This window comes from Rosa chinensis, chromosome 4, assembly GCF_002994745.2.
Source record: "Rosa chinensis cultivar Old Blush chromosome 4, RchiOBHm-V2, whole genome shotgun sequence".
Taxonomy (NCBI): domain Eukaryota; kingdom Viridiplantae; phylum Streptophyta; class Magnoliopsida; order Rosales; family Rosaceae; genus Rosa; species Rosa chinensis.
In genome coordinates, this window is record NC_037091.1 from 2434921 (window position 1) to 2446212 (window position 11292).

The 11292-nt window shown below is 35.3% G+C and overlaps 2 protein-coding genes across 2 annotated transcripts; both read right to left on the minus strand.

Annotated features, from left to right (window-relative positions):
- Positions 1–2660: 2660 nt before the first annotated feature.
- On the minus strand, positions 2661–3497 carry LOC121052918 (vicilin-like seed storage protein At2g18540). The gene is made up of 2 exons (XM_040519021.1): positions 3152–3497; positions 2661–2984 (listed from the first exon to the last, which is right to left on the minus strand). The coding sequence occupies exons 1-2, from the start codon at positions 3410–3412 to the stop codon at positions 2832–2834; spliced, it is 414 nt and encodes a 137-aa protein (XP_040374955.1). The 5' UTR covers positions 3413–3497; the 3' UTR covers positions 2661–2831.
- Positions 3498–5294: 1797 nt separating this feature from the next.
- On the minus strand, positions 5295–7079 carry LOC121052756. Its single transcript, XM_040518604.1, has 5 exons — positions 6976–7079; positions 6725–6808; positions 6151–6213; positions 5860–6017; positions 5295–5355 (listed from the first exon to the last, which is right to left on the minus strand). Exons 2-5 carry the CDS (start codon positions 6773–6775, stop codon positions 5295–5297), a joined length of 333 nt encoding a protein of 110 aa, XP_040374538.1. The 5' UTR covers positions 6776–6808; positions 6976–7079.
- Between the last annotated feature and the right edge of the window lie 4213 nt (positions 7080–11292).

Here is an 11292-nt window from a genome sequence, read left to right on the forward strand (position 1 = left end):
TTTTACTGTCTTTTCACAATTAAAGTGGGTTCTCTTAAATATAATATATATATATATATATATATATATATAGATATAGATAAGTATTGGTTGGTTCACTAGGTTGGTTGCTGTTACGTCTACATTAAAAAGGAGTATGACGTTTTAATCAACTAGTCAAAATGGGTTCTCTTAAATATAATATAGATGAGTGTTGGTTTGTTGCTGTTACATCTACATTAAAATGGAGTATGATGTTTTAATCATAGTTAATAATTTTTCATATTATACGCAAATAAAACATGTTTTTACGTTTTTTTTATTATAAAATTGAGTAATTCAACGAACTATTTGATAAAATGTCCGAATAATACAAGTACGTATTTTTCGCATACTATAAACGTCCTGTTTATTACTAACTATGGTTTTAATCAACTATATCATGTATCTAATCGAAAAACTATATCATGTATCTAATCGAAAAAATCATATCAGTAATGTATTCAAATATCTTAATCTGTAGACTATTCAAAGAAAATGAGTGTAGCCTATTATTTTTAAGGAAGTCCATCGAAAGAAAATTGCACACAATAGTATTCAAATATCTTAATCTGTAGACTATTCAAAGAAAATGAGTGTAGCCTATTATTTTTAAGGAAGTCCATCGAAAGAAAATTGCACACAATAGTCCACAATCTTAATTTGGACGTAAATAACTGGGCTTGTAGAACAAATCCTCCACAAGATATTGATTAATTCTTGGTCAGAAAATTCTGATCGAGACACTTGGCAATAATACAATTTTTATTTTTACAATTAAGCTTCTTAACACACTATCATTCCACCATTTTTTCTGTATACCTTGATCCTCAGCAAGTGGGGGACCGTTTTGGCTCTTATAAATGCAGCCGAGAGGCTTTATAGTCTCACAAGCATTTCAAGTTCTTTATTCTCAACCGTGCTGAAAGGTGAGTACTCCAATTTTCTCCAAATTTGGTTGGAGATAAATGATATAGATAAGTGTTGGTTGGTTGCTGTTACGTCTACATTAAACAGGAGTATGACGTAATACCAAAACCCCGTAAATGAAAATGAACAAGTACAACAAAAAGAATATAAAAGCTATTACAATGTGGTTCGATCTAGCTGGTTGAACTGTTTCCATTTAGTATCATACAATAGTGCTCCCAAATACATGAATTTTGGAAATGATTTTGGTACTTCATCACATGGGTATTGTATGTGTGTTGATCTCTTTCCACATGCAATCCATATATCGGATATTGTGAAATTACTCAATATAGTGTTTTATTTTATGAAGCATACAACATTTGAGACGAAGCAAAAAAAGGAATTATGTTGTTGTTGGAGCATTCAACTTTGTAGCAGATAAAAGAAAAAGGTTTTTTATTGTATTCAATTTTTTTTTTGGACATTTTGTATTCAACTTGATTGCCAAAAAAAAAAAATTCAAAATTTCATATTTCTTCATGAAAGTATGAAGTAAAAAAATTATTGTTGGTGATATACAAATTTAAGAGAAATTTTGGACAAAATTTCAGTGTAAATTTTTAAATATATTTTTTATGTGTAGATATTTCAGAAATTAAGAATTTCGCGGAAATGTACTGAAAATTTCATAAAATTTTGAAAAACTCCTGATGGAAATGATATAGCATATAGATTTCGTTTCGATACTTCAAAATTAGGGAAATTTCGATGGAAATTTCGGCAGTTTCGAAGAAATTTGAAACCTTGCTTTTTTCAAAGGTGATGACTTTCTTGGAAAATCATTACTTTCACTATGCTAGAAAAGTAATCAAACGACAGAGGAGATCTGTCGTCTGATCAATAAAATTTCTGTTGTCTAGTACGGTGCCGTCTCTTGGGGTATCAGACGACAGAAAGTTTTTAGGTCTTCTGTTGTCTGATGAATTTTCAGACGACAGAAAGTTTTTAAGTCTTCTGTTGTCTGACGAAATCAAGACATGAGTACTAGTGAATTCAGACAACAGATAAATGTGATGTGATCTGAAAACAAATAACAGTTCCTTGTAATTTCTTTGATCTAATGCTTATTCTAAAGACAGAAAAATGGTCATTTATGTGGTTTGAATGCACCAAAGTAGAAGATATGAAATCGTATATGTTGTTTGAATGGACTTATAATAATAGTTTAGTGTTGTTTTATTCAAATTCCAATAACAGTTAACTGTCATTAGCATTCAGTTCAGATTACATTTATCTGTCGTCTTTAGTAGCCTACAATAACATTTATATGTTGTTTTAGTGCACAAGTAACTACATATTTTTTCTTGTATCTGTTGTTCTTAGATATGTCCAACAACATATTTGGATTTCATTTTGTCGTTGCTTTTTATTTCAGATGACAATTTTGTGTTGTTTGAGTGCACAAGTAACAACATATGGTTTCTTGTTTCTGTTGTTCTTAGATATGTCCAACATCATATTTGGATTTCATTTTGTCGTTGTTTTTCTATTTTAGATGACAATTTTCTGTTGTTTGAGTGCACACGTAACAACATATTTTTTCTTGTTTCTGTTGTTCTTAGATATGTCCAACAACATATTTGGATTTCATTTTGTTGTTGCCTTCTAATTCAGATGACATATTTGTATTCTCGTTGCGCCACAATTATGTAAATCTGGAAACTACTCAATGCATTCATCAAATATGGAATCCATTCATAAAAATACCAATATTTGATTAATCTGTTACTGCAGCTATACATACATCCATAATGGAGCTAAACTTAGTAAACATCAGTTCAATAACCCATAGCAGTTGGCATGATCAACAAATGAAACCCAAAAAACACTGATATCTCATACTATTGATCATGTTTGGTGAAGGCAAATTTAGGTGGTGCATCAGTCTCTTCAACAGCTGGTTTCGACACTGTTTTTTTACCTCTTTTCATTTGCAGTGCCTTCATCCTTAGTGCTATTGCTTTAGCTTTGGCTTGGTTGTTAGACCGGGGAGCCTGAAAGAAACAGATCAATATATAGTCAACAGTATGTATCAATAAATGGTTGAAAACACACAATTAAGTTAAGGAACCAAATGTTAAAAACTTAACAGCCACATCAACTCACCAAGTAAACAAATATCAAGAAAAGAAACACAATCCAGACAATAAAAGCCACTCACCAAAAAGAAACTGAACCCAAGACCAAGTTCTTGCCTTTTAACTTCAAACAAACTCTCCTCTCTCATTCTCTCTCGTTTCTGATCCCCTCTGGAAAAAAAGTATTCTTCTTCCCTCTTCCTATTCCTTCTTCTTTTCTTTCTTTCTCCTCTTATCTCTGTCATCGACTTTCCCATCTGCTCCTCTCTTTCTTTCTGTCTTTCCTCTTTCTCTCCCTTGTTACTCTTTCTTTCTCCACCTCCCTCTATTTCCTTCTTTCTCATCACTTTGTCGACCCATCTTTCTTTTCTTTTTTTTCTTTTTTTTTCTTCTTCTCAGCCACCAAAAACGGAACTTCTCCTTTTCAAATAAAAGCCCACACCCCAAAACAAACTAAAAAAGAGAAATAAACTTAATAAGTAACTGACAAACTGAAAGACAAAACCAACTAACCAAGTAAAACAATAGCACCTGACTAAATAAGTAAAAGAAATAAACCTTTAACAAGGCTTATAAAAATGTAAACCCAAACACAAAAAAAGAGATATGAATTGGATGAGGGATATCACAAAAACTGTGAGTTAGACTAGCAACAGAGCATTTTTTTTTTATAGACTAGCAACTAAATCCATTTCCTTGCAATCATCCACAGGGAAGTCATGACACAAACACACTACTCAGCTCTATCAACTGCAGTAAAGTGCAGTATCATAACTTTAGAGTAGAAACCTATATAGAACAACTACTGCCCTCACAATTTAGTGCACGACAAGATGAATATCAAGGAAAACCGGTATACTATTAGAAGATAATAAAACCTGGCAATTGACACCACAATCTGGCATTAGTTCTGTTGCAGCTAATACAAATTCTTTCCCATATTTAGATACAAATAATAGCATTTGAACTTGAAGCAACTCTGGCAGATCAACACATCTTGGTGCAGCAAAACACACACTGGATATTGCTTCTTTCAAGTCTAGAGGGCACTCCCTATATCAGATCAAAGTTTAGTTCTTAAATATCTAAAGATTGGGTGAGTAATAAACTGCATAAACTGCAAACCCTTAAATGATAAACAATCAAATCAAGGAGCATAGCCTCCAAAAAGCAACAAAATTTACAGCAACTGAAACCATGGTTAAATCGACCACATGAACCTTTTAAATCTATAAAACAGATCATAAGCTGAGGCCCTTAAAACCCAACAACAAAAATCAGAGAGAAAACGAACAAAACCAAACAAGTGACACTAACCGACTAAAACATTTACTACAAGCTAACAGGGCTCACAATGACAACAAAAATGTATATTTTTAGAAAGCTCTTCATAGGCATTTGCAAAAACACAAGTAGAACGTGAAAATTAAATAAGGAGAAAGAAAACAAGTTCTCTACTCTCTATTGACTTTGTCAGACAAAAACAAAACACACAACTCTTCAAAGTAAAAGTTAACTAGAAAACCCAAAATAGTTTTACAAGATTGCAAACGCTAATAAATCAAAGTAACAACAACTAAACACCATCAGTTCTAACTTGAAGTCACAACCAATTGGAATTCAACTTTTCCATGCCACCAACATCAAATCAATAAACAGCCAACATAAGACTCAAAATTCCTCTGACCTTAGAAATATAATCACAACACTAAGCTTTTTGCAATAAAATCTAAACCCCGTAAGAATTGAGGGAAAAGAAACAAACATTCCCTTAATCACTTAATTACCGAACTCAAGAACTGTCACACCAACCTAATTTTAAAGGCTAAAATAAATTGAAGAACACTTCTAACAAGTATAATATCCAAAACTAATCCCAAAACAGTTCACATCAGTTCCAAGTACAAAAGAAAATAGAGGATTAATACAGTAAATTTGATTTCTCGTCGGTTTAAGACGTCGGTAGATATATAAGTGTAGACATCAGCAAAGCAACTCGCCAAAAATCTTTAATTTCTCGTAAAAGAAACCCTGGACAGTTGAAAGTGCAAGGTTGACAATAAGAAGCTCAGTGACTCAGAAAAAGAGTTCAAGGTAATTGGATGTTGAGGTGTAAACAACGCTGTTAATCAATAACCCAATCAAGAGTCATTTAAAAGATACAATACACAGGAAAACAAAAAACAAAAAAAAAAACTGCAAGCTTGATTTTAATTGAATACTACTCTAAACTCCTGAAGCATTTCCCAACGATTCATCATGATACACCACCAAGGATGCATGCCCACTAAAGAACATAATATCCATTCAGAGAAACAAAACTAAGACAATGAGTGACTTATCACAAACTACACTGCTATCTGTTGTGCTAGATTTTGATTCTCAAAAGACTTATTTTCCTAGATGACTAATCCAAAAGTTTTCCTTTATTTACTATACTGAGGATACTGACAATGTAACCAAATTAACCATACATGATGACATCATTCTTGGACTTTGCTATAATGAAAAGGTTTTTTTTTTTTTTTTTTTTAAACAAGTCCAAGTGTTTTCCTTTAAGAACTATAGTAAGGATATTAATGACAGTAATCATAACAAACATATGTGATGATATCAGTCAGGGACTTAGATGCAGATATGGAGCTTCTAACTATGATAAATGCACTAACAGGATTATCACTGCTCAACTCAGATTAGAAAAAGGCATGTCTCTTTGCATATTATGGATTCCAAAAGTATGCAATACTGAAAACTTGGCTCAGCAAAACAATTATGACTCAGGAACTTATACCTGTTAACGTACACTCGGAGTTTCGATTCTTCTGATGTAAGAGGGACATCAACATATTCTCTTCCCAAATCAACTTCGGCGAGTTTTACATCCCCATTTGGTACAAAGTGAGGAAGCAAAGACACAAACTTCTCCAATGCATTGTGTAAATTAATAACCTGTTACAAAGATAATTTAGTGACGACATGTATAATAACTGCGCATTCAAGAAGTAATGCTATAACTATCACAAGAGTTTAGCATGTCTACAAAGTATATTAACCGGGTATAGAGAAACAAACTCAAACTCACAGTTTCAGCATCACTAACTCTTTGTTTAAGGGAGTCTCTGAAAATATAATTCACAACAGGAACCTATAGTGAAAGAACATAAGTTAAATGCTAAAATCCAAATTGTTCAAAAAAAAAAAAAAAAAAAGGACGTGCTAAAATGCTAAAATAAAAGCTTGATATCAACCATTCACATAATACCTACATGCTCCAAAATGAGTACACTAAACTATGAACTATTTTACTCTTAGCCCCTTCTCACTATAACAACAGCAAAAGAACTCTTGCTTCTATTTAACCATTATGACATTAGTTTTTACTTTGTCCATTCCATTTAACTGATGGTTCATAAATGAAGGAAAAAAATGTTAAATACGTATTTAATAACATTTTCTGGTAATATGATGGCTTAACCAAAAAATGTTATTGTTGGCTTAATATTCAATTCTACAGGCTATATGATGGTTCACAAATGAAGAAAAAAAGAGGTTTCTGGCTTTCCATTGTTTGGTTATTCACGAAATTGAAATAGAAACTAAAACAAAGAGAAATAACTCTCAAATATTGTTTTCAAAAGAGGTGAAGAAAGCCTTACATCTTTTGCTTTCCTATCTTTATACATGGTCTTCCTAAGTGGAAGGAACATTGCAGCATAAAAGGAGAGCCTTCTTTGTTCGTCCTGAAAAACAAAAACACAGGAATAGAATTTGAAGAGTTGTAAAAACTAACAAATAACCATTGAATAACTACTAGCTACTTTAAGATGATAATGAATAAATAAATAAGAAAAACTGCTAAAGGGATAGAAAAGAACATTATTGTATTAAAAACCAGGCTATCACTCACATTGAAGGTAGAGTGCCCAACTAATTGAATAAGATTCCAAGTACAATCCAAGTATGCAACACAATCGCTGGAACACAAAGATATAGCAGCACAAAATAAATGAAAATAACAAAGCTTTAATCACCTAGAACAAAGAAATAAATTAGTTTGACTTTTTTTTTTTTTGAGAAGTAGATAATTTCATTACTTATCCATGGCCAGAAGGCACGTACATTAGATGCTGTCTTACACCAAGTAAAACTAGTTGGTCTAAGCTGTTAAGCACGTAACAGGTAACCCCCATTGGGAACAACTGGAGCACAAAGATTTAACCTAGCCATAAGGAGACAAATCCAACAACTATCTAAACCCTTTCTAGAGTAACCCTAATTGCCAAGGACCTCAATTGGTGTACAATCAGAGAAACTAAACTTAAATAGAACTAGACTAGAATCAAATGCTAGGTATCGAACACGGAAAGCTTAGGGCTTTCCCTTGCCCTTGTTCTTAGGGCTAATCTCATGAGCAGCTTCAAACGAAGGGTAAGTCAGACGCAAAGTCCCACTCATCTTCTTCTGAGGGTGAGGAAGTTTGTTCTTGCTTCCCAGAGGTCTTCCAACCTTCTTCTTCAGAATTCCTTGTTCACTCTCATTAACAGCTTCAACTAACCCTAGGGCATCTGCTCGCAGTATGGGAATCTTACCACCCAGGATTGTCTTGAGTTTCTTGGGGGAGGGAGTGCAACCTCCAGTCCTGTTTCTTTTCTTATACACCTTAGGCTCCACTTGCACAGTCTGAACAGGTGGGCAAGAGTCAACACTCCTAACCTTGAAGGCCAAACCGGAAGCATCGGTCCCAACCTGCTCTGTCTGCTGTGCTCCTACAGGTTCATCAGTGTCCTCAGCAGCCATATCGGCCACGGAACTCGCAGACGGATCAACTTCTGATAAAGATCTGTCTAGCTTTCGGATGACAGGCTTTTTCTTCTTGAGCAAGGCAGAGGAGAGTTGTGGGAGTTCTCGACTGGCCTGGGCTGAAAAGGAGAAAATTCCACCTGCAGTTGGAGGACCACCAAATGGTATAACCCTAGGGGTGAAGATGGCTGGGTTGGGTGCCATACATTTGACCCCCGAATGTGTAAGCAGGCCGCATTGAGAAGACCTGCCTTTGAGATGCTCAAACTGAAATTTCAAGATTGGTTCAATCCCTGTATCCAAGAAGATCTGACGCTCCAAGAGAATAGGTTTGGAGATGTCATGCATGAAGAAGATGCGCATTGATCCTCTTCGAAACTCCTTCTTGTCATAATCCAGGAAACCCCCCAAGAGATTCCCAATGAGGACAAGGTTATCAGTCTCTTCATACAGTGGGGGAATACCTGAAACCCTAGCCCAGATGCGAACATGTTTCATGAAAACTTCAGCAAGGGGTAGAACTCCATCGTACTCCTCCAGGCAGACTGGAGCACGGTCAAAACACCAAACGCCACCTTTGAGAACCTTATTGCGGTCTCGGGCTGATCCGAAAGAGAATAGGAATAGATTGTCATTCTTTTCCTGAACCCTAAATTCCTTTTCCACCATCCACGTTCGAAGGAAGTGAGATTTGAAAGTGGCAGAATCCACAGGTTTGCAAGTGAGAGGTTTCCCAAGAAGAAAAGATTGGGAGGATTTCCTTACCGGGCCTCCACCAATTTTTCCAAGGTCAGGGGCTTGACCACCCTCAGCAAGAGCCAAGGAGGCAGCAAAGCTAGCGGTGACGGCGTCGATGGAAGCCATGAAAGTGACAGAGGCTGGGGGTAGGGAGCGGCAAGAAGGCCCCTTGCTAGGGTTTTGGAGAGAAAACCTAGTTGAGAGAAAACCTAGTTGAAAGCAAGAAACAATGGAAAAAAATTAAATGAAGAACATCAAACACCAAACCTGAAAACACACCACAGAGCAAACCAAGTACAATTTAACAAAAATGTGTAAACTATATCACAAAATTACAACCTCAAATCAAATCGAATCAAGCATTGATTCAATTATTTGGTACCTCGGCCACGTCAACATCCTTCCAGCAACTGGGCTAGTCTCCGTCTTAAGCAGCCTCGTCATCTTTGGGTTTGGCAATACCAAGAGAGCCGCGGAACTGCATAATTTCTCCTCCTTTAGGTTTCTCTTGGATTGAAAAAGAAACCTAAAATTCAGTGATGGCTTCCATCTTCCGGAGACGAAGCTCACCATCCTTGGAGCCAGAGAGAGCAAACTGACAGTAGGGATTGACAGATGCTAGGAACGGAGCGAGATCCCCTTTCTACATCCTTTGGTCCTTCCAATTACAATTAATCCTTTGAGAGATGAGATATGGGTTTGAGGCACGGCTAAGGCAGAGAGAGAGAGAGAGAATCGGGAAATTTAGGTTAAGATAGGAACAGGATTTGAGAGAAAGAGAGTATTTAGGAGATGGCGGTAGAGATCGATTTGGGTGGTCTTCTTCTCGAAGATGGAAAGCAAGGAGAAGGACGACGTTGGCTCCATTAATTGTGATCAAATTTGAACAAGGATTGAGAGAAATTGATCATAAGGATTAAAGGGGATTATGTCACTAAAGGTGAAAAAGGGAGAGGGAGAGCGAGTGAGCACATATATATGGGAAATGGTGAATGAGTGTTATGCCAAAAGAGACTTTGAAACAAAAACAGTCAAGTTCACCTTGTTCAGACAACACAATTAAGAAATTGTGTAGTCTGAATAACACTCCATTAAGTAGTCAGCTATAGGGTTTGAGCATTTGAGAGGGAAAAGACTAAAATTTGTTGGAGGGAATTTGAAAATTTCAACTAGTGTTGAATATAGAAAATTTCAATCTTTTCAAACGACATTTAACTGTCGTCTGAATCTAACCATATCTTCAAACTGAAACAAGTATGGTTTTTCTATGTATTCAGACAACACATTCAGTATATCTGTCGTCTGAAAAAATTAGACAACAGAAAATCACCCTTCTGTCGTCTGATGCGTGTCGTCTGATAGCTTTTTTGGCGTAGTGTTTGATGCTTGATGGAGCAAGGAAATATCTAGTCTACTGTGTACATTTTGTTTGGGTTCGATGTATTTTCTATGGAGGAGATTGCATTTAAAATCATATCGCAATCTTAAGGGAATTATCTAGAAACTGTGTACATTTTGTTCGGATTCAATGTATTTTCTAGGTAGGAGATTGCAAATTAAATCATACGGCAATATTAACGGCTCACTTTATTGATTTTCAGGTCTGTTTTAAAGAATCTGAAAAGAAAAACAGAACAGTCAATTTTTGTTCAAATCCCTTGACCAAAAGAAATGTTACTTACCAAATTACTACTAGCATAGGGCAAATTACCAAATTATTCTCATTGCCATTTGTTGGGTCTTTCTAAATGTACCCAGCAAATTTCTATATAGACCAAGCAAATCAATTTTAACTGAAAAGACAGTTATATCCTCATCTGAAATGACAGTAATAGTCATGGTAAATAAAAATAATAACAAAAGAAACCAAAAAGTTCTTTTGGACCTAGCAGTTGTTTTGAAGGTCTTCAATGCGGAGAGATCATGAGGACCTCCAGGAAATGGGCCACTTGGAGGCTCATCTGCATATGTAAATGGTTCAGAAGCTTTGTTTTTCCCTAGTACCAACCCCATCCTCTAGTATATCATCATCTAGTTCTAACTGAGAAGGTTGAGAACAAATTTTCCTTTTTGTCTTTGAGATCGTGGGGCAGTCATGGTGTTAAGGACCTCTAGCCATACTACAAAATAAATAATTATATCTAATCATATTCAGAACACAAAAAAAAAAAGTTGGAAAGTTGGCCATAAAGTGGATCTCTCCAGATTTCTTATTTAAAAAGTATTTGAGCACGAACACGAGCACCAGATAATGAAGGCATCAGATTCAATTAGATTCATGCTTCATTTATAGTCACCATTTGTAGCTTTAGGTATTATACTGTTATTACTATAATTATTATATACATTCATGTACTATTGTATATCAACAGAGGGTTTCCAGTTTCTACTCCAAATTGAGATGTGGGTTTTGCTGGGGTGAGATTTGATGGATGAGGGTTTTTTTTGCTGGGTTGTGAGATTTGTTGGGTGTGGGTTTTGCTGGGTGCAATTAGAAAGGGTATTATTGGAAAATATGCTATGTGCAATTAGAAATTCATCATTGTACTGGGTGTAAAAAAACTTGTTGGGTCTACATAGATATTTGCTTGGTACATTTAGAAAGACCCCATTTGTTTTGTTTAATTATCAGTTGCTTGGATAATATCTCAAGTAGTCTTACTTTACACAATATCCATGGTATCAA

Excerpts from the sequence above, each read along its gene's own strand:
- LOC121052918 (XM_040519021.1), bottom strand. The coding sequence starts at position 3,412 with ATGAGAAAGAAGGAAATAGAGGGAGGTGGAGAAAGAAAGAGTAACAAG. Across the intron at positions 2,985-3,151 it reads TTGGGTTCAGTTTCTTTTTG|GCTCCCCGGTCTAACAACCA; the intron begins GTGAGTGGCTTT and ends TGTTTCTTTCAG.
- LOC121052756 (XM_040518604.1), bottom strand. The coding sequence starts at position 6,775 with ATGTTCCTTCCACTTAGGAAGACCATGTATAAAGATAGGAAAGCAAAA. Across the intron at positions 6,214-6,724 it reads AAGATAGGAAAGCAAAAGAT|GTTCCTGTTGTGAATTATAT; the intron begins GTAAGGCTTTCT and ends CTTTCACTATAG. Across the intron at positions 5,356-5,859 it reads CTCCGAGTGTACGTTAACAG|TGGGCATGCATCCTTGGTGG; the intron begins GTATAAGTTCCT and ends TATGTTCTTTAG.